Source organism: Desmodus rotundus, chromosome 5, assembly GCF_022682495.2.
Source record: "Desmodus rotundus isolate HL8 chromosome 5, HLdesRot8A.1, whole genome shotgun sequence".
Taxonomy (NCBI): domain Eukaryota; kingdom Metazoa; phylum Chordata; class Mammalia; order Chiroptera; family Phyllostomidae; genus Desmodus; species Desmodus rotundus.
The window spans coordinates 36710697-36735769 of record NC_071391.1 but is presented as its reverse complement, the minus strand read 5'-3'; the positions used below and the strand labels follow the sequence as shown (position 1 = coordinate 36735769).

The following is a 25073-nucleotide window of genomic DNA, read 5'->3' as shown; positions in this document are numbered from 1 at the left end:
TTCATTTATAGTCTTACATCAAAGATTGCTTTCTTAGAAAGAAAGCAGTTTTCCAAAAATAATTGTTCGGTGTCTCAGCTGATTTAGTTTCCTTACCTAGTCCAATCATGTAAGAAAGACCTCTTGATTTTTGTTTTGTAAACTATAGTGCCAAAATCCATGTGAGGACTTATTATTTCTATAAAGCAAATTTGAGTTTTGAAAAAATTGATCAAAATAATAAATTTCATATGCCATTTGGTTGTAAGAACTTTTGCCTACATTTCAGAGAAGTGGGGGACAGAGAGTGAGAGGTGGCACTGGGAGACACCTCACAATAAAACCGCAGGGTGGGGGACAGAAGGTAGGGAGAGGCTGCAGGGTGTGAAGGGGGGAAGGGCAGGAGCAGCATAGGTAGAGCCAAAAGGTTTCTCCATGGAGGTGACACCTGATGGCACTTGTGAAGCAAGCAGTTCACCAGGGGTTGGAGTGGCTAAAGGGAGCCTCACCTGCAGGACCATGTGGGCATGGCTGAGGCCCTGTGCTCTTGGGAACTTATAAAGGTGACCTTGACCTTTCAGGAGCATATGAGGAGGTTGGGCTGGAGAGCCAGCAAGCCAGGGCAGGGGTCTGGCATTTCCTACTGGGGAGCCTGAGGTTTTATCTGGAAGGCTTGGAGCAGAAGCCAATGAAGTGTTGTGGCCCATCCTGTTGCAGTGAGGCCAGTGACGTGTTTTAAACGAGGAAGGCAGGGGGTATCCTATCGCTGACCCCAGTGAGGAGGGGATGAGGCTGGAGAGGAAAGCAGCTTGGATGGAGGCAACGAGCAGGGGATGGAGGGACTTGGCTGGACCCATCCATTGGAGGGCCACGTGAGGGTCTGAGGTATGGAAGGAGAGAGAGGAGGGTGCCCAGCATGGATCCCAGGATGCTCATTTGGGGCCTGGAGGATGGTGCGGAACCTGGACAGGGAACCTGACTTAGATGGAATCACAAATGGTAAGCCTGCCTCTAGCGGCGTTACCTGGGAACTTTGTGTCCATTTGTCGCTGCTGTATCAACTGAGGCTTAGGAACTAAAATCAAGAGCTCCTAGTCAGGTTGTTAGCGCATGCCTGGAGACTGGGGTTACCAGAGTCGGATGGTGAGGGTTTCTGAGTCAGACTGCAAAGGGGAGTAAATTGAGAGGACAAAATCAGTTCTATTCCTGGATATGCATCTGAAGACCTTTAGAACAATCAAGACAAAAATAGTCCAAAGATGACTAGAATTAGCCCACGGAATGTGAAACACCAGAACTCTTGCTTCAGAGAGACCGGTAAAGCCCCGTTTAAAATCCAGGTTTTGCCATCACAAGGCAGAGTGGGGAAGGAGGAGGAGGAGCGGGGCTGCGCCTCTCCTCTCCCTTGAGAGCCACTTCTCCCAGTCGCGAGGAGCGCAGGGGCAGCAAGGAGGCCACCAGCGTCCTGCCAGTGGGTGATGGGCGAGCAGCACCTTTCCAGAGCTGATTTCTCCCTTAGCTTTGTGTGTGCGCAGACACACTTGAGGTTCTTAAGCTAAGATGTGTCTAGTGTTGGCTCTGCTGGCATATTGTCTTGGCTTGACGTTTTCTGAAGACTTGTATTCCATTGTCTGTGTTTAGCTAACTAAGGTCACTTGAGAGAGCTGAGTGACATCGTTAGCAGTGAGCGTAGCCTCTGGAGCCCCACCACTCCAGGTGTGTGACCTCGCCCAGCTCCTTCCCCTCTGTCTCAGCCGTCTCATCAGTGAAGAACACAAGAGTGTCTACCTCACTGAGCTGTTCTCAGGTTTGAGTTAGTCTACGTAATGCAGTACGAACAGGGCTCGATGCAGGGTACGCACTCCGTCAGTTCACTGTTGTGATTGTTTGACCCGGTGTGAGAAATGAAAAATATAATTATCTTTTTTCTCTTAAGGCCATGTCCAAAATCCATGTTTAGTAATTTAAAAGGCATTGTTTCACAGAAAATATCCCCTGCTAAAGTCTGTCCTGTTAAACTAAACCACAAACACATGAAGGGATCACGTGTTTGTGGTTTAGTTTAATAGGCAGCTGAAAGATGGGTTGTGAGCCGTCCAGTCACTCCCTGTAATTAGGAGTCATGAGTGAGCTCCCCCGTCTCCCTTAGCTAATAGGAGATTTAAAACTTATTTACCCCAAAGTGAACTGTCTGGGTGTCCTTTTCCTGTGGCCCCACTACAGGTTTCTGAAAGAAGCTGACTGCCTGGAAGGAAACTATAAAACATGAAAATCGCTTTGAGGTGACCAGCAAGTCCAGTGGCTCCTTATTCCTCCCAGGGTGGATCTGAAGTTGAGGAACTGTGGCTTCAGGTACTAAATCATCGCTTTCCCTGCCTTCCCCCTTGCCCCGCTAACTCATAGCAGCTTCCACGGCAGTTCTTCTTTCAGAAAGCGTGGCTGCTCCCAGGCCCTGAAACTTCAAATAGTCCACCTCATGCAGTTGTCCAGCAGCTAGACTCTAGCTGGTCACAAAGAGAGGGTGGGCCAGAGGTGGCGCTCACATCCAGCACTCAGCCCGGGCTCGCCGAGGCTCCGAGGGTAGGGCTCTGCACTCATTCCTGGCCTACTTCTCTTAATGTCAGGAATAACGTAACAACAATGGCAGCTGCCCAGCAGGGCCTTTCACGTGATTAAATGATTATAAAGTGCTTCTCAAAGGATAAATCAGCAAAGCCAGGACATTTTTGCAAGTGAAGGGTAATGAGGGAAAGGATTTATTCTACCAGATATTGAAATGTATAATCAGGCCAAATTAGTAAAGAGAATATTTTTATGATTTACGGGTGAGAAAGGCTTCTTTTTAAAAAGAGATTTTATTTATTTATTTATTTTAAAGAAATGGGAAAGGAGGGAGAGTGGGAGAGAAACATTGATGCACCAGAGATACATTGATTCGTTGCCTGTTGCACAGCTCAGGCATGTGCCCTGACCAGGAATTGAACCCATGACCTTCTGGTTCACAGGCTGGTGGTCAATCCACTGAGCCACACCAGCCAGAGTGAGAAAAGGCTTTTTAAAATGTCACTTTTATTATCATATACAAATACCATAAGCACAGTTAAAAGGCAAAAAGGAAGAAAATATATAACATCTATGATGAACAAAGAATACATTTCTAATATACAAATTTATTCATTCAACATCTATTTATTGAGTACTTCCTGTGTGCTAGGAAGTGTTCCGGGTACTAAAGGTGCAAGCAGTAAGCCAAAGTCCCAGCTCTTCTCATGCTATAGTCTAGTGAAGAGGAAATAAAGAAAGAAGTAGATTACCACAGGCCAAATTTTGATACGGGCTATGGGAAAAAATTAAGCAGGGTAGGGGTGGTTAGGGAGGATTGTCAGGAGGTTATATTGGCATTCAAGGAAGCTTCATTGATAGTGTGATATTTGAGCAGAAATATTACATAGGAAAAAATGGAGAAGTGGCTGAATTTTGGATTTTTAAAAAATGTTGGATTAGGAGGATGTGTGGCAGATTGGATACAGGTTGTGAAAGAAGGAAAGGAGTGAAGAGTGACTTCGAGGTTTGGGGCCTGAGCAGCCAGAGGGACTGAAGTACCGACATGGGCAGGGCTAAGGCTGGGCTTTGGGAGCCAAGGGGTTTGGTTCTGGGTGTTTCGGTTTGAGGTCTCCATTGTAAATTCAAGTGAAAATGTCAGGGAGATGGTTTTACAAGCTTGGAATTCAGGGAGAGGTCCAGGCGGGAGATGTACATTTGGGAGATGTCCTATCAATAGTATAGATGGTACAGACAGGTCTCCTAGGGAATGGGTGTAGACGGGGAGGAGTCCAAGGACATCCGTGGGACCCTCATTCAGATATGAGGGAGGTGAGGAGGAACCAGCTATAGAGACCAAAAACGATGCCACTGAAGAAAAATCAGGAGAAGGTGGCACCTCTGAAACCAAGAGACAATGAGGAGGGACAGAGTTCAGATCTGTCAGATGTTGCTGTTGGGTCAAATCAGGAGTGAATGAATGGGAAGCCAGCCATTGGGTTTAGCCATGAGGAAGTCACTGGGGACAGGAGAGGCTGTCTTATTGGAACGATGGGGACAAACGCCCGACTGGAGCTGGCTTATGGAGACTAAGAGGAAAGGAATTGGAAACAGAAATGGGGCAATGGCTGGAGGGGAAGGGAGCCCAAAGTTCTTTTTCCCTCCAGCAGAGAGTTGTTACAACATGTTTTGATCCTCATGAGAATGGTCCAGGAGATGGGGAAGGGGACAGTACAGGTTGGGGTCTGGGAGAGACTTCTGGAGTGATGGTCTCCTCTCTCGAGTCATGAGAGAGGATGAAGTCAGCACACACCCAGTGTGGGAGTCCTAAGCAGCAGCATCTAGGTAGGCTGGTAGCTATGGTCGCTGGCCTCCTTTCTCAGTAAAGTAGAAAGCAAAGGTATTAGCTGAGACTGAGGATCTGGAAGATGCTGGGGGTTTGAGGAGAACTAACAAAGTATGACGTCCTCATTAGCAGAGGGGGAGAGTGAATGGAGCAGGGGGTCCGGGACCGCTGGGCAGCACTGGGCCTTGAGGTGAGCGGTGGCAGACTGAAAGAGCAGTGAGTTCGCCGTGCGTTTTTCCTCCCACCCCGTTCAGGTACCCAGGTGAACATGAGTTAGGAGGCCCGTAGGTACTGCAGACAGAAAAATGGGACGGGTGAAGGCAAACAGAGAAATGCCTGTAACATAGGAACACCGTCTGTAGTAATTTAAACGTACAAGTAAAAACAATGAGGATTGTTTGTACCTTCAGCTTGACAGGAGCTTTTGTTGAGGATATAAATTACTGGAGCTTTTCTTCAGCACAATGTTTCAGGAGGCACCAAAACATACAGTGCGTGTCCCCTTTTGCTCTGTGAGTCCTACTTTTAGAAATTTATACAAAGAGATAGCAGCTCATATGTATGGAGATATGTGCACAAAGATGTTTGCTCCAGCAGGTGATTGGGAACGTGAAAATGTGGTGCACACCTAGCCAGGAGCACCTGCTTCTCTAGTCCGTGGGCATGGTGGTGACTGTGAAAGCAAGAGCTCACACCCATGTACCGCTTCGCAGATGAGGAAACGTGGGCCCCGAGAGAAGGAGTGACAGCCCCAGTCACGTCGTGCGGAGCTCGGACCCCCTGGCTGCGGGCTGCGCACGGACCTCTTCCACTTGGTTTGGAGCTGGAGTTCCTTGTAAGGTACTTGTTAGCCTCCTTTTTGGGCCAGCTGACTTTGTGATTTTAAGATATAAATTCTCAAAATGTCTTGCAAAGTTTCTTATAATGTCTTCATTTCATTATGCAAGGTTTTCCTTGCAGGGGATGATGGGTATGAAAGGACAGCAGGGGAAGAAAGGACAGACTTTGTCTGGGCCGCTGATAGAAAGGGACCATATTTTCCTGACTCCCAAGTCAGACCTTGTGTACAGGGCAGGGAAAAGTAGGCTTACATTAGTATGTGAAATAGAGTTTATTCTTATATTGTTATTTATTAATTATTGTATTATTTTCATACGAACAACTGTAAAACTACTCTTGCCCCACCCTGTGTAGTCTGAGAAAGCATAGTTTCTGCTTTCCTGTGACGTGCACAAAAGTTGTGACAAACATACAAAGATAACAAGTAAATTCTACTTACGTCACTGACCTGACTGTCAGAGAACAGCCGGCACACGTGGCCCCTCGGAGGGAAGCACTGGGCTGCAGCTTGGGCTCTGACTTAGTTCTTCCATGCCCTCGCCTAGCTTCTGTGGGCTTTTCATCAGAAAAACAAAGAGGCGAGCCTAAATTACCATACTAACTCCTAAAGCAAGCACGATGCTCTTCCCTCCCTGCCAAGTCCCTGCTCCAGTAGCTGGGTGACAGATGTGTTTGTGTGTAAATAAGCACCCCGTCCCTTCCCAGCACCACCCCGCCCTCCCCCACTTCAGAAGAGCTCATAGAAATAAACACAACTCTGTGCCTCCTTGTACCAATTCCAGACCTCCAATGGCGGACCAGAGAATGGACATCTCTTCAACAATCAGTGATTTCATGTCCCCAGGCGCCAGCGACCTCCTCTCCAGCCCCCTTGGCACCGGTGGCGTGGATTGCACCCGCAAACGGAAAGGCAGCTCCACTGACTACCAGTAAGGCCGTTAGGCTTGTCCTCCTCTGGCTAAACTTGGTGTCAGTCCGTTCACGGGCATGGAATGTCCACAGGCCCGCTACTGTTGGTCCCTGGAGAAGGGGCGCTCTCTGTGGAAAGGGATGGGAGTGAAAGCTGCAACTCCAGGTGGCCACACAGCTGGTTTTTCTCCCCTGTCTCTCCCCTGGAAGCACGTAGTGGGGAGCCCCAGCACGGCTGAGGCATTTACTCCCCCTTTCTGTCCTCATATGGTTTCGTATCAAGGGAAGAAGAGACTTAAAGCCAAGTTTTGCCTTTTACTCTTTCCTTTATCTTCCTTTGCTCCTATGAGCAAAACGACTAAAGTCCATGGATGTCACCTCGGTAGTTTCAGACAGGTCTGCCTGCGGGCCTCGCCCTGAGGAAGACACTTAATGAACATCTGCGGAGTAAGTTAGGTAGGGGTCATCTCTGAAAAGAGGACAGAACATTGATATTGTCCTTAAACAGTATTGAAATTAGTGTGTACCTATGATATTAAATAGTATTTTTGTGTTTTTTTTAGACTTGATGACTTTTCTTTTGAGTAAGTAAACTTTCACACTTATAGTCAACCCTTCCATTCCTGTACAGACACCTAGGGAGCAAGGCAGTGTGTGTAGAACACCCAAAGGCGCCTTTTGTTTTGTCGAGGCATCTGCGTGGAATCTTACCCAAATGCCCACGTAAGAGGTTTGCTTTTGTTTAATGAGGGAAAATCTCTAAGGAGGTGCCCCCCCTACAGCAGATGTCCTTTCTGCTGAAGTTCACAGGTCGAATTTGGGGAGCACAGTGGCTGGAGGTCAGAGGCTCAGTAGGAGGTGCTATGATTAATATGTAAGTTATCCCAGTTGATTCAGAGAGCAAACGCCCCGGGGATGGAGAGCGGGGTGAGGCCTGGAAGGGGGCTCTTTCGTAGCAGCAACTTTCCAACACAGAGGCCAGCAGATGTTTTCCTGGACCATTGACGTGTTCCCTACAATTTCCAGCCAAGATCTTCCGGTTTCCTTCAGGGACCCCAGTTTGCAAATTTTGTGTAATTCACGGAGACCCTATTAATTAAGCAACTGTAGCCCATTTCTGTATACTTTTGATGTACTGAAGTCACATCTAAAGTCAGGCAGAGCTTCTCTGCGCCTAGACAATCACCCTGGCCTGAGCAGACAGGAGTCTGGACAAAAGGGTGGGGAAAGTTCTCCTTGGCCCATGCGGCCTGTCTGATTTTCTCCGGACTTGAGGACTAGCTGGAGAAGCTCTCTGCCGGGGAGGGAACCCAGGACGCCTAGTGGGAACCACTGTTCCAGAATGCCCGTGATGCGACCCAGTGCTCCTGAGGAAGTTGGTTTTGGCCTTGAAATTACATTGTATGAAGGGTGTAATTCCTCCTTTTTTTACGGGATAAAGGAGAAAGGGGAGAGGCCCAGGTTGTAGTCAGCACCTGCCTAATAAGTTTAGGAGCTAAAGAAGGCTGTGACCTTGGGTGGGGGGATTTAGAACCCCTTCCTCAGAGAATGTCCGTCTGTTTTCTCCTGAAGCACATGATGCCATGAAACTTGGATTTCTGGAGTCGGATAAAGGGAGGCAGGTTTACACTGTGACCCCAGCACACCTTGCAGCCAGACAGTTCCACTCCCCTGCGCCCCAGGCCTCCCCTCTGTCCCAGGCCTCAGGGCTCCCCACCTAGCTGAGACCAGAACGCTGGGCAGCAGTGCCTTTGAAAAGACGCTTGGGCTCTGCTCAGTGCTTCTTTGTTGGTACTTTGATTCCCCTCCCCACTTCAGTCTCCGCACAATCTAATACATGTGTCTGCACAGGTATCTGATGCTTGGTGTGCTTTGCAAATGAATAAGCTCCATTTATCCAGAAGGGTGAGGGAGTGGGGTATTGTAGCTGTTTGGATACTCTGGTTAACTAAGAGTCTCCATAAGTGTTGTGCATTCCCAATTTTCACATAGTCAAAATATGGTAAAATATGTTAACATGGAAACTCTATTGAGACTGTGAATAAATTTCATTTGATAATCTGGAAAACCAGTTCGAGTTTTATAGTAGTTTCAAGTTCTTTTTCTTTATTTGTTTGACTGTTATATATCCATACTCAATACTGTGCTGTCTGAGCTTTCTGTTTGGTTTCTGGATAAATGAGAGCCTTACATATTATGACTAGAAGGCATTTTTTATGTCTTTAATAGTCATGTTCTCTTGTTGGTTTTTTTTTTTCAGGGAAAGCATGGACACAGACAAAGATGACCCTCATGGAAGGTACCACGAACCTAGTTATTTGAACTTCAGTGTCCTTATAGCCATTTCCTTGCATAATTGCACTTTCTGTTACTGGGTGCAGGTTCCACCCGTATCCTGGGTGGGGGATAAGCAAGGAGGCTCTGAGCCTGTGGGCTCAAGATGGTCTCCCTCCAGCCCCCAGTTTGGCTAACAACCAACATCGTGTGTTTGTAGAGAGATGACGGGTTAAACCGGGAATTAATTAAATAGGGGAGAAAGCAAAGATGTACAGCTTTGCCATTAGTATACTCTCCAGGGGACTGTGTTTTCATCTTTTGCATTTTCCTTTCCAGGTTAGAATACACAGAGCACCAAGGGAGGATCAAAAATGCAAGGTAAGGAGGAGCCCTCTTTCTCTCTGTGAAGTGTCCCGGTCCTGGTGTCTCAGAGTGCAGCCAGGGGACTCTGTGTGTCTGGGCCCTGTCTAACAGTTCTTCTGACACTGCCACACCCGTAACGAATAGAGAAGGGAGCAGTGGACTGTGGCTTGGTGTGGCCTTCCACCCCTCGCTCTCTCCAGGCTGTGCTGGCCCGCACTCTTTGTTGTCTGAGCATGTGTCATCGGAAAAGGACTCTGGAGGGAGCAGATAATGAGTCACGGCTAAGGATCCCCCCAGTCCATGGCAGGGTACTCCATCCTGACTCTAGGGCACCCCAGAGGAGACCTGGCTCAGTGATCCAGTTCCTGGGCTGCACCTCGCTCTGGGGGGGGCCCTTATTGCTCTGAGAGTTGCAGCTGAAGGCCTGACAGGGGGGTGCCCTGTTCCATTGAATAGATTCTCTAACTTGATCCTTCCTCAGCCACACTTGCCAACCCCTTTCCACGTGGGTCCTCAGCCCTCCTGCTGTGGGGCTGCGTCAGGACACAGAACGAAGGGCTGCAGGGTTTGGCTGACCTGAGGCTTTTGCTTTCCTCTGGCAGACCCGCCTTGGCAGAGGCTCTCAGGCTTCTGTTGCTATGGCATCGGCAGCAAACTACATTTCCACTGTGGATGCACCTCTGTAGGGGGACAGTCACAAGTGGCAGGTGCAAACCAGTCAGGGAAAGTGTGAGCCTGTGGAACCGGCAGGCTGCCTCAGGGGGCAGCAGCTCCTGGGAGGTAGGAACGTGACGGTCTTTGGAGGAAGTTCTGGGGGCAGATGTAGCACCTGCTGTTTCTATGTGGGGTCGTGTCTGATCCAAGGATGGCACAGGTAGCAGCTACCTGGTGACACAGTCGGTGTGTCTCCAGCAGGCCACAGAGCAGGCTCCTCACAGAGCTCAGAGACAGCTCACAGGGGACCACAGGACTGTTCTGGATGTTTTGCTCTTTAAAACCTCCACCTCCCTCTTTTTGTCTTCACCCCCACCTTAAAATCCAACTTTATAGAGGCTGACAGGAAAAGAAATGAGAAGTTAACAATATAGTTTACTCTGAAAAGACAGTTTTTGTAACATTTCTCCTTAATTTTAAGGCGGAGGTAAACATAAAAAAAATTTGAAAAGTAACTAACTAATACTGACCTGGCAATGAAGCCACTTTTTGGGTGACTTTAGTAGAAAAGCCTAGTTTAAAATAATCTGCAAATTCTAAATTTGCCTCTTCAGATGACTATTGAGAACAAGGATAACTTATTTTTGCCATTGTTTCCTGGGTGCTGGGTTACATTTTATGGAATTTATTTTTCATATTGTTGTTCAGGGAAGCTCACAGTCAAATTGAAAAAAGGCGTCGGGATAAAATGAACAGTTTTATTGATGAATTGGCTTCCTTGGTACCAACATGCAACGCAATGTCCCGGAAACTAGATAAACTTACTGTGCTCCGGATGGCTGTTCAGCACATGAAAACACTACGAGGTGAGATCCCAGGTGTTACTGTCCTTTGTGCCCTTGCTCACAAATGTGTCACCCTTGCCTAGAATGTTCCTAAGTCCCCGAGGGCAGTGTTTATGGCTTGCAAGTGTGTGGCCTTGAGTGATCTCCCTGTAATTTTCGGCAATAGAGACAATGCCAAATAACGTGATTATTGAGCTTACGTGAGTATCAGGACGCAGTTTTGCAGCCCTCCGCCCCCAGAGGGTAGAGGCCGTGTGCATGTGTCTGTGTGTGCGTGTAATCAGACCCTGTGCTTAGCAGAGAGGACACCACTGACGTCCCATCTTTCAGATGTGTGTGCCTGGCCCCCACCCATACAATGATAAACATCAGAAATGCAGGCATATTGAGTGACCCAGAAAGTCAGTGTTAGTGCCTAAGAGGAAGACCTGCCCTGGTTCCTTTGAAGTGGCAGTCACTGGTCGGTGGTCCTTGCTGCGCCCTTACAGTCAGGAACGAACACCGACAGACTCGTCTTCCTGGGATTTTCCCAAGCTGGCTGGGCCCTGTATGAGGGAGGCGGTATTTTTCTTCTCTTCTGAGTGTGGCGAGGTTGAGAAAACCGAGGCGGAGATGTGGAAGTGACTTATCCAAACCACAAGAGAAATCTGAAACATATCAGGCATTTTAGTGATTGCTGTTCCTGGAATTTTCCATAGCTTGTCTTGAACTATTTGAGGAAATTGGAAAGTGGGTGCTCAGTCAGATCTCTGAGCTGTGTGGTAAGAGAGTTGCATCTTTTTATTTCCACAAAGCCACCAAAAATAAGAAGTAGCTGGTTTTGTCTGACTTTTGATCACAATTCAAAAGTATAATTGTGTCCTGTGCTTGGAGAATGCATTTAAAAATCCATGTTAGCTAAAACGGTAAGACTGAATTACTATAAAACAATTTCTATTAGACTGGAAGGAAGAGTGGCAAGTCCTGAGTTATCATAAAAAGCAGGGATGCGGACCTATCATCTGGGCCTCGTTAGCTGCTCTGAAAGTCACAGACACCTTCTGTCCACCTCCTGCCCCGTGGCACTTTGAACTGTTATGGACCCATTTCATTTTATTTCTTCACTCTTCTCCTAACCGTTCTGCAGATTCCAAGTCGTTTACTGCTGGCATTTTTCTCTAATAAGTTAGCATTCTTCTGAAAGATGCCAGGTTGACAGCCGTTTAAACATAGGTCTTGCTCCATTTCAGTCCCAGGAGCTAGAGTTGCATTTACTGAAGCAAGGCACTTCTCTGGGTTGCCAGGCTCATTTAACTCACCACTGATGACGGGGAACTCACGCTAAATGCCTTCTGCAATGCGTTTACTCAGGGCCTGGCAGACTGGATGATTGCCCGAGAACATGTAGAGCGGTGATTTCAGGGCCTGCTAGCCTCTTCCGGCTTGCTTCTAGAGCGGTCCTCTCTCTTTGAAGCAGATTTGTAACTTCCTTCTGTTTGCTCTTGGTGTTTCCCACAGCGACAAAGGCAGGCTTGTTAAGTCTCCCGTGGGCAACAGTGTTCCCTTTTCAGTGGAATTCTCTTGGGCATTACAGGATTCTGTTCAGAACCGGGTCTTACCTGGTCTCAGTTAAGGAAGGAGAAGGTAAAGTGTCAGTCCCCCGTGGTAGGGACTAGGCTGGAAGGGGTGAGGCAGTGGAGTGGCCTGAGACGTCCTCTGAATATAAAGGGAGCTAACTCTTTTTCTTTCCCCCCCTAAGGTGCCACCAATCCCTACACAGAAGCAAACTACAAACCAACCTTTCTGTCAGATGATGAATTGAAACACCTCATTCTCAGGGTATGTTACAATTATGGGATTGTTTTACACAATATTTATTTTTACAAATGTCAGAGTTCAGTACCAGCATGTGGGAATTTGATGTGTCAACACTGAACTTTTCTTAGGCCCACTTCCTCTTTATCTTACTGTTTGGACCCGCCTCGAATTCCTTCCCAAGACCTTCCTCCTCCTCTTCTACCCTTGCTTAGGCAAAAATTAGAGGTCCGTGCTCCTGTGATTTTAAATCAGAAGAGGCAGGATTTTGTTAAAAAGGGGCAATAGTTAAGAATCACACTCCTGCAGGAAGGCTGTAGAAAGGGACTGAAACTGAGAACAATTGAGAATTTCTCTGCTTCTCACTTAGCCACCAGCACAAAAGCACCCAATGAAATCTTTATACCAAAATCCCTTCAAAATAACAAAACTTCCAGAGACTTCATGATCCAGCGAGGAAAATCAATGGAAGGGGTGGCACTTTCACCTGCTTGACTGCAGCTCTTATTCCGCTTGCTGGTCTCCGCAGAGAGGCCGCTGAGGCAGCTCCCTGGGAGCCCGGGCCTGGGCGGGTTAGGTCTGCGCAGGGCTCCAGGGCACGTTCCCGGCAGAGTGAGGTCCAATTGAAGGGAAATAAGTGGAATTCAGAACTGTAAGGAGAAAAATAGAAAAACATAACTGAAAGGCCCCCCACAGTCCGGGTTGACTCGCTGGCTAAGGCCCCTCCAGAATCTTGACTCCCTTCTTTGGGCAGATGTTCGCAAAGCGGGCGTTACTACGAGTGGACCTCGTCTCAGCACTGCCGTTCCCATCCCAGCCCCGCTCCCCTCCCTCCTCCTACCGGCCTGTCTGCTCGCTCCAGTGTCCTCTGCCCTTCCCCTCATGACGTGCTGCATTAATTGGACAGCTTTCAACTGCAAGGAACAGAAGACATGATGAACAAGCAGCGTTTTTTTTTAATTTTTCATTTTTCATTAAGAACTTTTTAAAATTAGCTTACACGAAATATTATTTTGTATTAGTTTCAGGTGTATGCACAGTGGTTAGCCAATCATATACTTTACTGAGTGTCCTCCCTGATACTTCCAGTGCCCAGCTGGCACCATACCGCTGATAGCTACTGACCAGTCATGGGGATGTAAAGCACAGCATAGGAAACACAGCCGATAATATTGTAACAAATTGGATTCTGTTTCTCAAGTACGGCTGGTCCCGGGGTGGCAGTGAGGGGTCAGTGCGGTGCCCCAGTGAGGTCAGCGGGAGCCAGGCTCTTGGTCTTCGCACACAACCGTGCTGAGCTAGCAGCGCAGCCACCACCTCAGTGTAGATGGCTGTGCCAGGGAACACAGGGCAGGGGCGGCTCCAGGCCAGCGGTCCTTTTCATCAGGAAAGGATGCGCCCATTTCCTGGAAGCCCAGCAGTGGACGTCAGCTTGTGGAGAAGACTCTCCAGGTCTCCCCCGTTGGCAGGGCAGCTTGCAGAGCTGGGCTTAGATTTCCCAGCTGCCATAGCAGATGCAGGCAAGCAAGAGGGAGCCGGGGTTTGGGCCTGGCCCCGGCAGCATTTGCCACCCACACTTTCCAGAGCCACGTCTGTTTGCTGGATTTCCCCCCAGAAGTGGCTCTCACAGCCCCAAACAGAACTTCACCTGTGGTCTGCTTGGCACCTCCCTTGCCACAGAAGCCGTCTTGGTGCCACCTTTTGGGCAGCTGTAGTATTGACCCTCCCCAATGCACCTGTACACGACTTATTGTTAGGCCAGGTCTTTGCCAGCTTGGATAGATGCAGTTCGTTTTTTTAAACTTCTTTTATCTCTGCCGAAACATATTCCTTGGATGGTCCCACATTCTAGCTTGTTACTAGCAATCCCTTGAGGCTTCTTACAGATCTGCAAGGCATACCTTCTGTGTCTTTCATTTTCATGCATTCACTAATTCAGCAAACATTTTTGAGGACTTACTGTGTAAGCATGGCGCTATTCTAGGAACATCCGCTCACTGCTCAGCATGTTAGGGTGGGGCCAAGGCTTCCCAGCAAATTAGTGATGACCTGTTGGTGGCCACTCTTGGGGCATAGTTATTCAGACCCACCTCTGCCCTCACCTCTCCACCCCTTTCCCAACAGATGTCCTTGTTCTCAGAAGTTGCAGCTGTAAGCTATCTCTGCTGTGTCTGTAGAGAAACCAGCAGGGCCAGCATCACAGGTGTGTGACCTGTGCGGTCATATAGGGCCCAGTACTTGGTTCTAATGCTCTGCTGCTGCCACCTTGAAAACCGTAGTTTTTTGTATAAGAGTCCCTGCATTTTCCTTTTGTACAGAACCTATAAATTATTAGCTGGTCTTAATTGCCACACTGGTACTGTCAATTTGATGTTTTTAAGGAAAAAACTATCTATAAATTGTTTTATAGATATAACTATATAAAGCGCCTTTTATAGTGACAAATGCTTAGTAATTTTCTTGTTGCTGCTTTTCTAACTAATTCCCTATCATATGTTCACACTAAGTGGGGTATATAACAAGGATTTCAATGCTATTCAAGCTAAGTACTCCATCTTAGACTTGCCTTCCCTGCCCTTATTTCACACAACACTAGTGGTGGCCCGTCTTCCCCGACAGTATTTGTCTTTCTTCTCTGGCACACGGCAGTGGCTGTGAGCCCCATCCGGTCCCTTGCCAGTTCCAGGTACCCAGTTCCCAGGAATTTGTCTCAACAGCAGGCGAGGGCCAAACAGATTGGCAGCAGGAACTGCACTTCTACTTTTCCTCACCAATGCAAATCTGACTAATTGCGTGCTTTACTAAGTGCCGTTAGAAGATCTTTAGTGAACAGCGTGTCTGGCGCGGTCCACCCGGTCAGTTTGTGGTGTCTAGGTTCTCCACTTCCCCGCGGTCTGCAAAGCAGGCAGACCGCCAGGCTCTGGACTGTTTACGAACCCCGTCCTCCCCAAGAGCAAGCCAGCCCCTGGCTTCCCAGTGTCCCCATGGTGCTCATGGTGTCCTCACACCTCTGCTCTTTAGTTGTTCCCTCGGCCCCTGCTGCTTGCCCTGACGGCGTCCATCTGCCCAGTGAAGCAGGTCCAAGTGTCTGGGCCTCCCCTGCACTGACTGTGCTCGCTGGCCTTTGGAGACCCTTGGCTGGGTTGGACCCTGCTTGGCCCATGTTGTCTGTTCATGCCTGTCTGTGCCCAGAGTCAGGATGGCAGTCACCTTCCTCCCGGGAACCTTTCGTACCTCACCACTTCATCAATGAAAGGCCTCAAAATACTTCTCTTGTGGGATATAAGATTGTCTGCAAGGCAAATAAGGAAGTTATTAATACCCTAGTTTCTGACAGAATGAGGCTTCCAGCAGATGGTGCTTGGAAAGTCGCTTCCCCCTCACTGTCATTCCTTGCCCCTGGACCAGCTTCGAGGCCTAACTTAGGTAGGGATTGCTCCTAGCCCCCTCCTCGCTGGGTGGCCCACCAGCTCCCCTCACTGCTTTTACCCCAGCACAGCTGCATGCGCCATTCCTTAACCTTCAGGCACATGAATTCATTTCCTAGTTCTTTGAATTAAACTAGGCCTTTTCCAATGGCCTTTTTGTGGAAAAGAGAATGGAGTTTCTCTGCTTTTCCAAAGAGCAGACTGAGCACTAGTAAATAAAGCAAGATAGTGCCCCACTAAGTATTAGAACTGCAGGAGCTGAGGAGAGAGCAGAGTGCATGATAGGTTGGGGGCAGGGGCGGGGGGAGGTTCCTGGTCACTAGGGTTCCCCCAGCAGGGGTCGAGTAGTTGTCCCTCTGAAAAGTTGAGGCTGGGAATCACGCACACGGAGACAAATACTAGAGCTTTGGCAGTTATCTGCCCAGTCTCTCTAACAAACACTGTTCTGTCTCTACATCTGTCTTTATTGGCACTTTCAATTTTTACTTGTATTTGAAGTGAAGAGTTCCCTGGCTGGGGTGGCTCAGTGGTTAAAGCACTGGCCTACAAGCCAAAGGGTTGCTGGTTCAATTCCCAGTCAGTGTACATGCCTGGGTCGCAGGCCTGGTCCCCAGTTGGGGGCACACAAGAAGCAACCACACATTGATGTTTCTCTCCCTCTCTTTCTCCCTCCCTTCCCCTCTGTCTAAAATAAATAAAATCTTTAAAAATATAAAAAAACAAAAATAGAAAACACTGCTCCATACACTGAGAACCACTGTCCTGGGGCTCCCTGAAAATGGACGTGTTCGAGATGGCGGCCGAGGTATTAGAGAGGGGATTCTGATCTTATGGTTTTCTTCTCATCTTGGACTCTAGGCTTGTGCATAGAGTGGTTCTAACCAGAGCAATAAAATATGACTTCTCTGGACTTCAGTGCAATCAAAGGAACTGTCTTAAGCTAAATTCTGCTCTGAAATAAAGTTTACATACCTGGACTTTCCCCTGTAATGATCAGGTCATACATATAGATATAGATACATAGATCTGCCTTGGACAGAATCTTACTTTTCTCATACGGCATGTGTTGTAAGCGCCCTATTCTCAGGACGCCCGTGAAACCTCCGAGAGGGCAGCCCTGTGCCTGGGTACTTAGAACACCAGCCCTTGTTTGCTGTCAGAGTGATTGCAGCCATGTTCCTTGAAGTGTGATAAATTGATTATCCATTTCTCCTGATTAGGCAGCAGATGGATTTTTGTTTGTCGTAGGATGTGACCGAGGGAAGATACTCTTTGTCTCAGAGTCTGTCTTCAAGATCCTCAACTACAGCCAGGTATTGCTCCCACCCGTGGCGCGGCCGCGCCGCAGCCGCACAGGCCGCCCCGTCAGAGCAGTTACCGTGCCCCCGTCACGTGTGCAACGCGTCTGTGGTCTCCCACCCAGTCCTTCCTCCAGAGAACTCTTTACATGTTAACAGGGAAATGAAGTTAAACGTAGCAAAATCTTTTAATATGTGTTTGTTCCATGTTTCCGCCATTTGAAAGGTTTGGCTCTGATCTCAGCTGCAGGTTTTTAACTTTCTTACTGCTGCAAAATCAGTACCCCACAACTATGGGGTAGGGGTGGGAGGTGGGGGGCAAGGGAGAAAGGTGGGCAGATAATATAGTGCCGGAGAGCAGGAGGAGTGGGGCGCCACCCATGAGGCTGTGTTTGCAGTGATTACTAGCTCTGCTGAACCTCAGCTTCCTCTAAAAACCAATTGTAACGGTCCATGCCTTCCGTGAATGTTGGTAGGATCAAATAAGATGGACATCTATAACAGCCGCCAGAGCACAGCTTTTCACCCGCTGTGTCCCTGGAGTGTTCATCCGCTCATTCATTCCTTCACTCATTGCTTGCTGGTGGTTGTGTGAACACTTGATAAGGCAGAGGAATTAGAGTCAAAATAACACCCGTGTGAATTAGCATTAATGTAAATGTAATGGTTTCCGAGTGTTTTACTCATCTAGTCTTACAAGAAAGTTATAGAGGAAGTGTTTATTATCTCTGCTAACAGAACAGGGTATGGAGGCTTAAAGGGGCTCGAGTGCCCGACAGTCCGCCCCCTGGGGTCTTGGGAGGGACTCTGCGGGCATCAGAAATGAAAAGGCACACACAGAGCCGAAAGGTCCTCGCCTCTGGGGAGCGTGAGCTATTTATTTAATCGAGCCCCTTCCCTCGTGTGCTTTCAGAACCAAGCTCCCGGTGCCTCGTTCGTTGTGTCTGCATCTAGGCGAAGTGATTGCACGCGTGTACATGTCCACATATGAAATGTTTGCAATTGTCATGCTTCAAATACAAAATATAGGCAAAGCACTTGGGTGATTTCTGTTCTACATGCTGTTGACTTGTCATTTTTGGTGGTTCACCCCCACAGAATGATCTGATTGGTCAGAGCTTGTTTGACTACCTACATCCTAAAGACATTGCCAAAGTCAAGGAGCAGCTCTCCTCCTCCGACACAGCACCCCGGGAGCGACTCATAGATGCAAAAAGTGAGTACAGAGAAGGCTGCTGCTTCCTCGGGACCCCGCTCAGACCTGAGCGCAGAGCGGGGACCACAGGCCATGCGCCATGGTCTCAGCCTCCGGGTCCCTTCCTCTGTGCCCTTTATCCAGGCCACAGGCGCTGTCTTTGGCTAAGTGGAATTGTGTACATTCTTTTGTCTTTGTCTTTGTTTTGTTTTACACAAAGAGAAAAACCCCTCAGTGTCCAAATTCATTGAGAGGAAAAACAGCTACTTTGATTTGATTCTTTCTGATTTTTAGTCTTTTTTTTTTCAGAATCAGAGAATTCCCTGTTGTATGCTCCTAAGTTTCAAGGGCTCACACAATTTGATTTGTTTCCCCCGAAAAAGAAATCATCTCTGTTTATCTGAGGTGCACACTTGGCAGCCTCACAAAAGTAAGAAAACTTAAAACATAGATATGACGTTTCTTTGACTGAAGTGGTTCCTCATTGTATCAGCTTCCCTTCCTGGCCTCCTTCTTGAAGCAGGGGAAGCGCTGTTCACACTCTCCCCCAGCGTCCTGTCCTGCACCCTCTCCTGTGCTTCCTGTGCCTCCTGTGCCTCCTGTGTGAGGCCACTGTAGGTCTCTTCTCCTTTAGTCCCTCGGGAGGCTGTGCACTACAGCAGTTAAGAGTGTGGACTCTGGAGTCAGACTGCTGGGCTCACTTCCTGACCTCACCATTGACCAGCTGTGTGACCTTGAGCAAGTTACATAACCTCTCTGTGCCTGAGCTTTCCTATGTGCAAAACAGCAGCTATTCCATTGGGTTATTGTGAGGATTGAACATGTTAATATACATAAAGCATGTGGGACAGTTCCTGGCACATCTAAGCACAATCTCAGGGTTGGTGCTCACTTTGGTCCCATGCAGACGTGGCCTAACTAGTTTCCTGCTTCCAAGCTCCCATTGTAATTCCTGGAGGGAAATACCATACCAGCAAAGGAATCTCCTTTAAACTATGCTTTTCATTAAGGCACTCCTCTTCCTCCTAAAAGTACAATGCAGTTCGTGGTACCTCTTGTCCTTTATGGCCTGGCCCTTGCAACAGTTTAGTGACCTAAGGAGAAAAAGATGAATGATGGTTGGTCCCTGCCTTTAAAGCCCTTACCGCGTAGTCATGGAGACCAGGAGACAGACAGCTCCCTGCATAATAGGTGCAGCCATAGAGAACAAATGATTCATTCTCACGGGGGCACGGGGAGAGGCCTCACTGAGTAGGCGACAGCTGAGGTGGGTTGAAAAGATGAATTAATGTTTGCTGGGTGAGGAAGAGAGGAAAAGAGCTGAGGAAATGATCTGTGGGTGGGAGCGGAGGTGTGGCCCCCTGAGTGTGGCACCCGCCGTGTGGCCTGTTTGGTGCTGCTGGAACAAAACATGCAGGGGAGGGGGAGGCTGGATTATGGAGACCTTTTCATCCGTGGGGACACAGAGAAGGCTCTGAGCCAGGTGGGGCAGTCCTGGATTGGCACTCTGGGGAAGACCCCTGAGGTGGCAGTGTGGGAGGCAGGCCGCAGGGGGTGCAGGCCAGGAGGAGCCCTGGGCAACAGCCTGTGCCCGGATGGTTGCTGTCTGGTGGGCATTGGGGCGCCCCCAGACGGTGTGTCTGTCAGGATCTCGGCCAGTGCTTGTCCTCCGCAGACGCTAGTTCAGTTGGTTTCACGCGGCACAGTCCAGTGCAAATGTAATGCAAACCGCAAATAGGAGCCACGTTTGCGATTTAAAACTCTCTGGTAGCCACATTAAAAACAGTAAAAATAAATGTAAAACTAATTTTAGTACTATATTTTATTTAACCCAAAAAATCCAAAATGAGATCGTTTACTTTTTCTCGTACTGAGTCTTTGGAATCCTGTGTGCGCTCACACCGCACACTCCAATCAGAATAACGACATCTCAGGCGCTCAGCGGCTGCCCGAAGGGAGTGGCCCCTGGACTAGACGGCACAGACCTAGAATGCGGCCCAGGAACCTTGGCTGAGAGTTTAAGGGTGTTCTACTTCATCCTCTCCATCTCGGTGTCTACATCTTGCCCATCCTTCCAGGCCCAACCCAAGTTCTTCCTCCTCTGGGAAGCACGGGTGGTTCTGCCATCTGTTTGGCATGAATCACACATCACCTCGTGTTGTTGTTAATTTTTTCGTGGTTCACTTCCATTTCCCCTTCTCAGACAGGAACCCCACTGCACAGGAGCCCCGAGCTTATTTCCTCCTCTCCCCTGGGGCCCGCAGGCCACTCGCCCAGTGGCTACATTCTCCGTGATCTGGAAACATGTCCAGGCAACACACCTCTCCCTGCTGCGTCTTTTAAGGCCTAGACCGAGGAGAAATGCTATTCCCATGTCACTGTTATAGCACTGTGAGGCAGGAAAGGAAAGGCTTTCTTCAAGGTCACACTCCCCGACCCGACAGACGCTATCCTCAGTTTATCACATTTTGTGTATTGATTTGCAGCTGGACTTCCAGTTAAGACAGATATAACCCCTGGGCCATCTCGGTTATGTTCTGGAGCACGACGTTCTTTCTTCTGTAGGATGAAGTGTAACAGGCCTTCAGTAAAGGTTGAAGACAAGGATTTCCCCTCCACCTGCTCAAAGAAAAAAGGTAACCATTTCACAGATCTGTAAAAGCCCATTACAGGGAGGCTGCTTGCTGCACTGGTGCCCTCAGCAGGGTGTGGGTCCGTGTCCCCCAGCTGGCCAGAGCGGCAGGTTCCGGGACTGCAGCCTGACCCCGCTCCCTGCCAACCCCCCTCCCCCACCGGCAACGTAGGACAGTCGGGAGCAGGGAATGTTGGGAAGCCTGATGTGTTGCCATGAGGACCGAGATTTGTGGGAAGGCTTCCTCTCTTTAAGTTGTCTGTGATTGGTTGGGAAAGAACACTACCATCCACTATTCTAACTGCCTCCTGAGCAACCCACCAATCCATCAAAATTACTTTTGCTAAATTCACCAATGACCTCCATGCTAAATGCAGTGGTCACTTTTCATTTTTCCTTCCATCTTCCTCTTCTCTAGAATTCTGCGAAACCACATACTCCTCATCTCTCCCATCCTCGGTCGCTCCAGGCTCTCTTCCTGGTTCCTTTCGCTGGCTGCTCTTCTGTCCTGGGCCGCCTTCTCTTTTTCTCTCCTCTCTCTCCATAGGTGGCACCATCTACTCCCTTAGCTTTCAATGCTATTTATATTTCAGTAATGTCCAAGTTTATATTTCTAGCCCAGACTTCTCTTTTGAACTCCAGACCCATAAATTAAATGCTTATTAAATCTACCCACTTAGATATCTCAAGGGCATCTCAAACATAGTAAATGTAAAAGTACCCACCTGATCTTCTCCTTGATATAAATAAATGGCAGCAGAAACACATAATAAACCAAAATGTAATCCGCCATCCATCGAATTGTATATACTAGAAGCCTGCGAGGCATCCCCACCCTACTTCACCCCTCACCCCACTTCCCTCTCCACCCCCAGTCATGAAATCCTGCTACAGTGAATTCCTTTTGCAGGAGTTAAATGTTTATCCACCTCCATGTTTACCGCTGTCATTGGACCATGGCTACGCTCAGCTGTCCCCCAGTCTTTGCAAAGTAGGCTCCTCACGTTTGCCATCTCTCCACACAGTAGCCAGAATGATCTTTTTAAAAGCATATCTTTTTATCAGTTCCCTGTTCGAGACCCTAGGATATTTCCTGTTGCTCTCAAAGAAAAGTTAAATCCTTAACACGATTTGTTGTCCATAGTTCCCAACAATTAGCACAGGCCTGATGCTTGTAAACCCTCCATGAGGATTTATTGTTGAAGCCCGAAGGCACTCCACACTTAGCGTCCCAAAGTGAAACCTTCTCTTCCTCTCTGACACATAACTCTCTTCCCTGAGTCAGCAACCTATTCAAGCAACCATTTCAAAAAATTTGGAGTTGTCCTCATTTGCTTTCCTTCATGCCAGATTCTTGTATATTCACACCAACTCCCAGGAATTCTCAGATGCTCTCCCGTGTCCTCGCCTGCCGCCACCTCCTAGCACGGCCAGAGCACAGGCCTCGCGGTCCCTGGCTGTGTGATCATTCTTCTGGTTTTTCCTCTCTTCCACTTTACCTGTCCCTCTGCTTCTAGAGCATCCAAACCCTGGTTTGATTTTGCTATTTCCCCACTCAGATTTTTGGAAGCTCTCCATTTCCTATCAGAAAAGACTAACACAATTGTTAGCAAAGAATCCAAGGCCCCTACAGTTTGCCCCCAACCTGCCTTTCCAACTCTACCCCCAGCCCCCACCCCCACCCCTTTCCACTTCAACCACTCGGAACTCTCTGCTGTTCCTTGTACAGGATACACTTCTGTGCCTTTGTACATCATCAGCCTTTGCACATCCTGGTCCCATAACCAGTGTTCGTCCTTCTTTCTCTACATCCCACTTTGTTGTTCTGGGCCACCTTCCTTTCCCCAAGTGGACGTAGACACTTCTCCTGTGGTTTAGCCAGCTCTACTAAGCATATATGACACTGGATGGTAGTTATTTTTCAGTCTTCCATTCTCATTGGATGCTCACTTTTGGAGAGTAAGGCCCTGTTTTTAATTATTTGACTCCCTCCCGACATTCCCACCCACCGTAGGCTGCCCATGCCTCCTTACCCCAAAGCCACACTGACACTAACCACGGGCTTTGCTTTCTAGCAGATCGAAAAAGCTTCTGCACAATCCACAGCACAGGCTATTTGAAAAGCTGGCCACCCACAAAGATGGGGCTGGATGAAGACAATGAACCAGACAATGAGGGGTGTAATCTCAGCTGCCTCGTTGCAATAGGACGGCTGCATTCTCACGTGGTTCCACAGCCGGTGAACGGGGAGATCAGGGTGAAATCTATGGAATATGTTTCTCGGCACGCCATAGATGGGAAGTTCGTCTTTGTAGACCAGAGGTGAGCGTCAGCACATTACTCTTGAGCAATAATGGAAGAGTCTCAACCCCAAGTAAAGCAGAGCCAACTGGGCAATCCGCTGTCTTTCCTGAGAATAAACACAGAGAAGGAAGTGGTGGGGATCTCTGCTAAAAAATGAGGCCCATGAGAATATCATCATAAACAGAGATTTTCTGTCATTCCTTGTCGTGTAGAACACCACATGCACTTAGTAGGGTGGTGTGGTGTCATGGCCAGTAGAGGAATAGTGGGCACAGCACACATGGCCTGTTCAAGGACCACTCCTGACTGGGCTCTGGACCCCAGGCCCTGGGAAGGGTGTGTGGTCCTGAGGCAATCGGTAATCTCATAGGGCTATTCAACTTTTAATCTAATCAATTAAAATTAAATAAAATGAAAAATTAAGTTCCTCAGGCTCACCAGCCACAGTTCAAGTACTCAGTAGCCACGTGAAGCTAATGGCACAGATACAGGACATTGCCGTCATCACAGAGAGTCCTGCTGGACAGCTCTGGTCTGGTCCCGTCTCATCTCTCACGGCTGAGGAACCGAGGCCCCGCCTGAAGGCTGGCTTCCTGCAGGATTCACACTGACTGGCAGTAGACCCAGAGATCCCAGGCTTCCCACTGCTCTCTGCTGCTCTTTAAGAATATTCACAGGCTAATAATTTTTCTGGCTACTCAAAAGTCACTGAATGCTGGAAAAGGAGACGGCCGTTTTCCAAGGCCCTTGTGGCTCCTGCTGCTGGAGCTTCTGGTGTTTGGTTCTCCTAATAAAAGCAGGCGGTAACATGGAGAAATTCTGCCCTGGGGCTTGGGTTCCGGCCACATTTTTATGTCACTAATATAGTTACCATTTCTTAACCTCCTAAAATTTGATTTCTTGTTATAACAGCCCCTTTGAAAGGCTTCTTTGCTTCCTTTCCTTCCGTTTTTGTAACCTCGGTGTCATTCAGTTACATGAATTAAATAAATAAATAAAATCTCCACATAGTAAGCCCTCTGAATAGCCACCCAGCCTTGACCTTGTTCTCATTGGCGATAGCAGGGGTCACCCATTGCAGAGATGCTATGATCTGAGTAGCCTTTTTTTTTTTCTTTTAATATTTCTTTCTAGGGCAACAGCTATTTTGGCATATTTACCACAAGAACTTCTAGGCACATCATGTTATGAATATTTTCACCAAGATGACATAGGACACCTTGCAGAATGTCATAGGCAAGGTAAGCTTGGCTGTACAAAGGATCGTAAATTTAAAATGTCCCCCTGCTTCTAGACTAGTCCACACGCCCTCCCAGAGATACCTGCCCCCCGTGGTGTGGGAGTCAGCCAGCCCATGAGTCTCAGCCAAGGCCAAAATATCTGTGAGGAGAGGAAGCTGAGGCTCCCAGCCTGTGTTCATCCCTTTACAGATAACCGCCCCCTCACTGCCCAGCAGTTTTCAGTACGCACGCCAGGTTAATTTCTGGAAGGCATCTCTGATCCAGAGGATTGATCTGGACCCCGTAAAGTTTTAGTATGGCCCAAACAGTTCTAATTCTCTTTTTCATAAAGTCCCGCACTGCTGCCCTGGCTGGTGTGGCTCAGTGGATTGGGTGCCGACCTGCAAACCAAAGGGTCACCAGTTCAATTCCCAGTCAGGGCACATGACTGGGTTGCAGGCCAGGTCCCCAGTAGGGGGCGCACGAGAGGCAACCACACATTGATGTTGCTCTCCCGTGCTTTCTCCCTCCCTTCTCCTCTCTCTAAAAATAAATAAGTTCTTTAAAAAATAAAAAACAAATAAAATCCTGCGCTGCTACCTGTATGTGCCTCTTGATTGGTGGCACAGCCCCATGTTGACCCCTTCCTTACTTCATCGTCCACCAGACCAGCTCATTCACCTCAGATATGAATGTCCAAAGGGGACCCTTTTTGCCACCTCCACTGTCCTGGTTCAGGCCCTCGTGCCCACCTTATGATTGTGATAGGCTCCTGACAGGCCTCCCTGCTCCCTTCTGCCCCCAGCCCATCTTCCATCTTCCATAGTTAACCCTGGTAATGTCACATTGTCAGTGGAAATCTACCTGCCTTTACACTGAAGGCTGAATGCCTTTTATAGGCATTCAAGACCTTAACCTCCTGGCCCCGACTGCCTCCTCAGCACCGCT

General features: G+C 48.4%; 1 protein-coding gene across 10 annotated transcripts in view; it reads left to right on the top strand.

Annotated features, from left to right (window-relative positions):
• The window catches only part of BMAL1 (basic helix-loop-helix ARNT like 1), a 102456-nt gene that overhangs the window by 67523 nt on the left and 9860 nt on the right, over nt 1–25073 (top strand). The window contains exons 3-15 of one of the 10 annotated variants that reach the window (XM_053923802.1): nt 2203–2331; nt 5080–5206; nt 5989–6135; nt 6679–6699; nt 8376–8414; nt 8729–8770; nt 10118–10275; nt 11993–12072; nt 16697–16789; nt 17873–17990; nt 20456–20605; nt 22677–22923; nt 24040–24146. In XM_053923802.1, coding sequence (XP_053779777.1) covers nt 5996–6135; nt 6679–6699; nt 8376–8414; nt 8729–8770; nt 10118–10275; nt 11993–12072; nt 16697–16789; nt 17873–17990; nt 20456–20605; nt 22677–22923; nt 24040–24146 — 1195 coding nt within the window. In that variant the 5' untranslated portion in view covers nt 2203–2331; nt 5080–5206; nt 5989–5995. Of the gene's footprint in view, nt 1–2202; nt 2332–4960; nt 5207–5988; nt 6136–6678; nt 6700–6900; nt 6990–8375; nt 8415–8728; nt 8771–10117; nt 10276–11992; nt 12073–16696; nt 16790–17872; nt 17991–20455; nt 20606–22676; nt 22924–24039; nt 24147–25073 lie in introns of those variants that run through there. The other 9 variants (XM_053923797.1, XM_053923794.1, XM_053923796.1 and 6 more) reach the window with 9 other exon arrangements.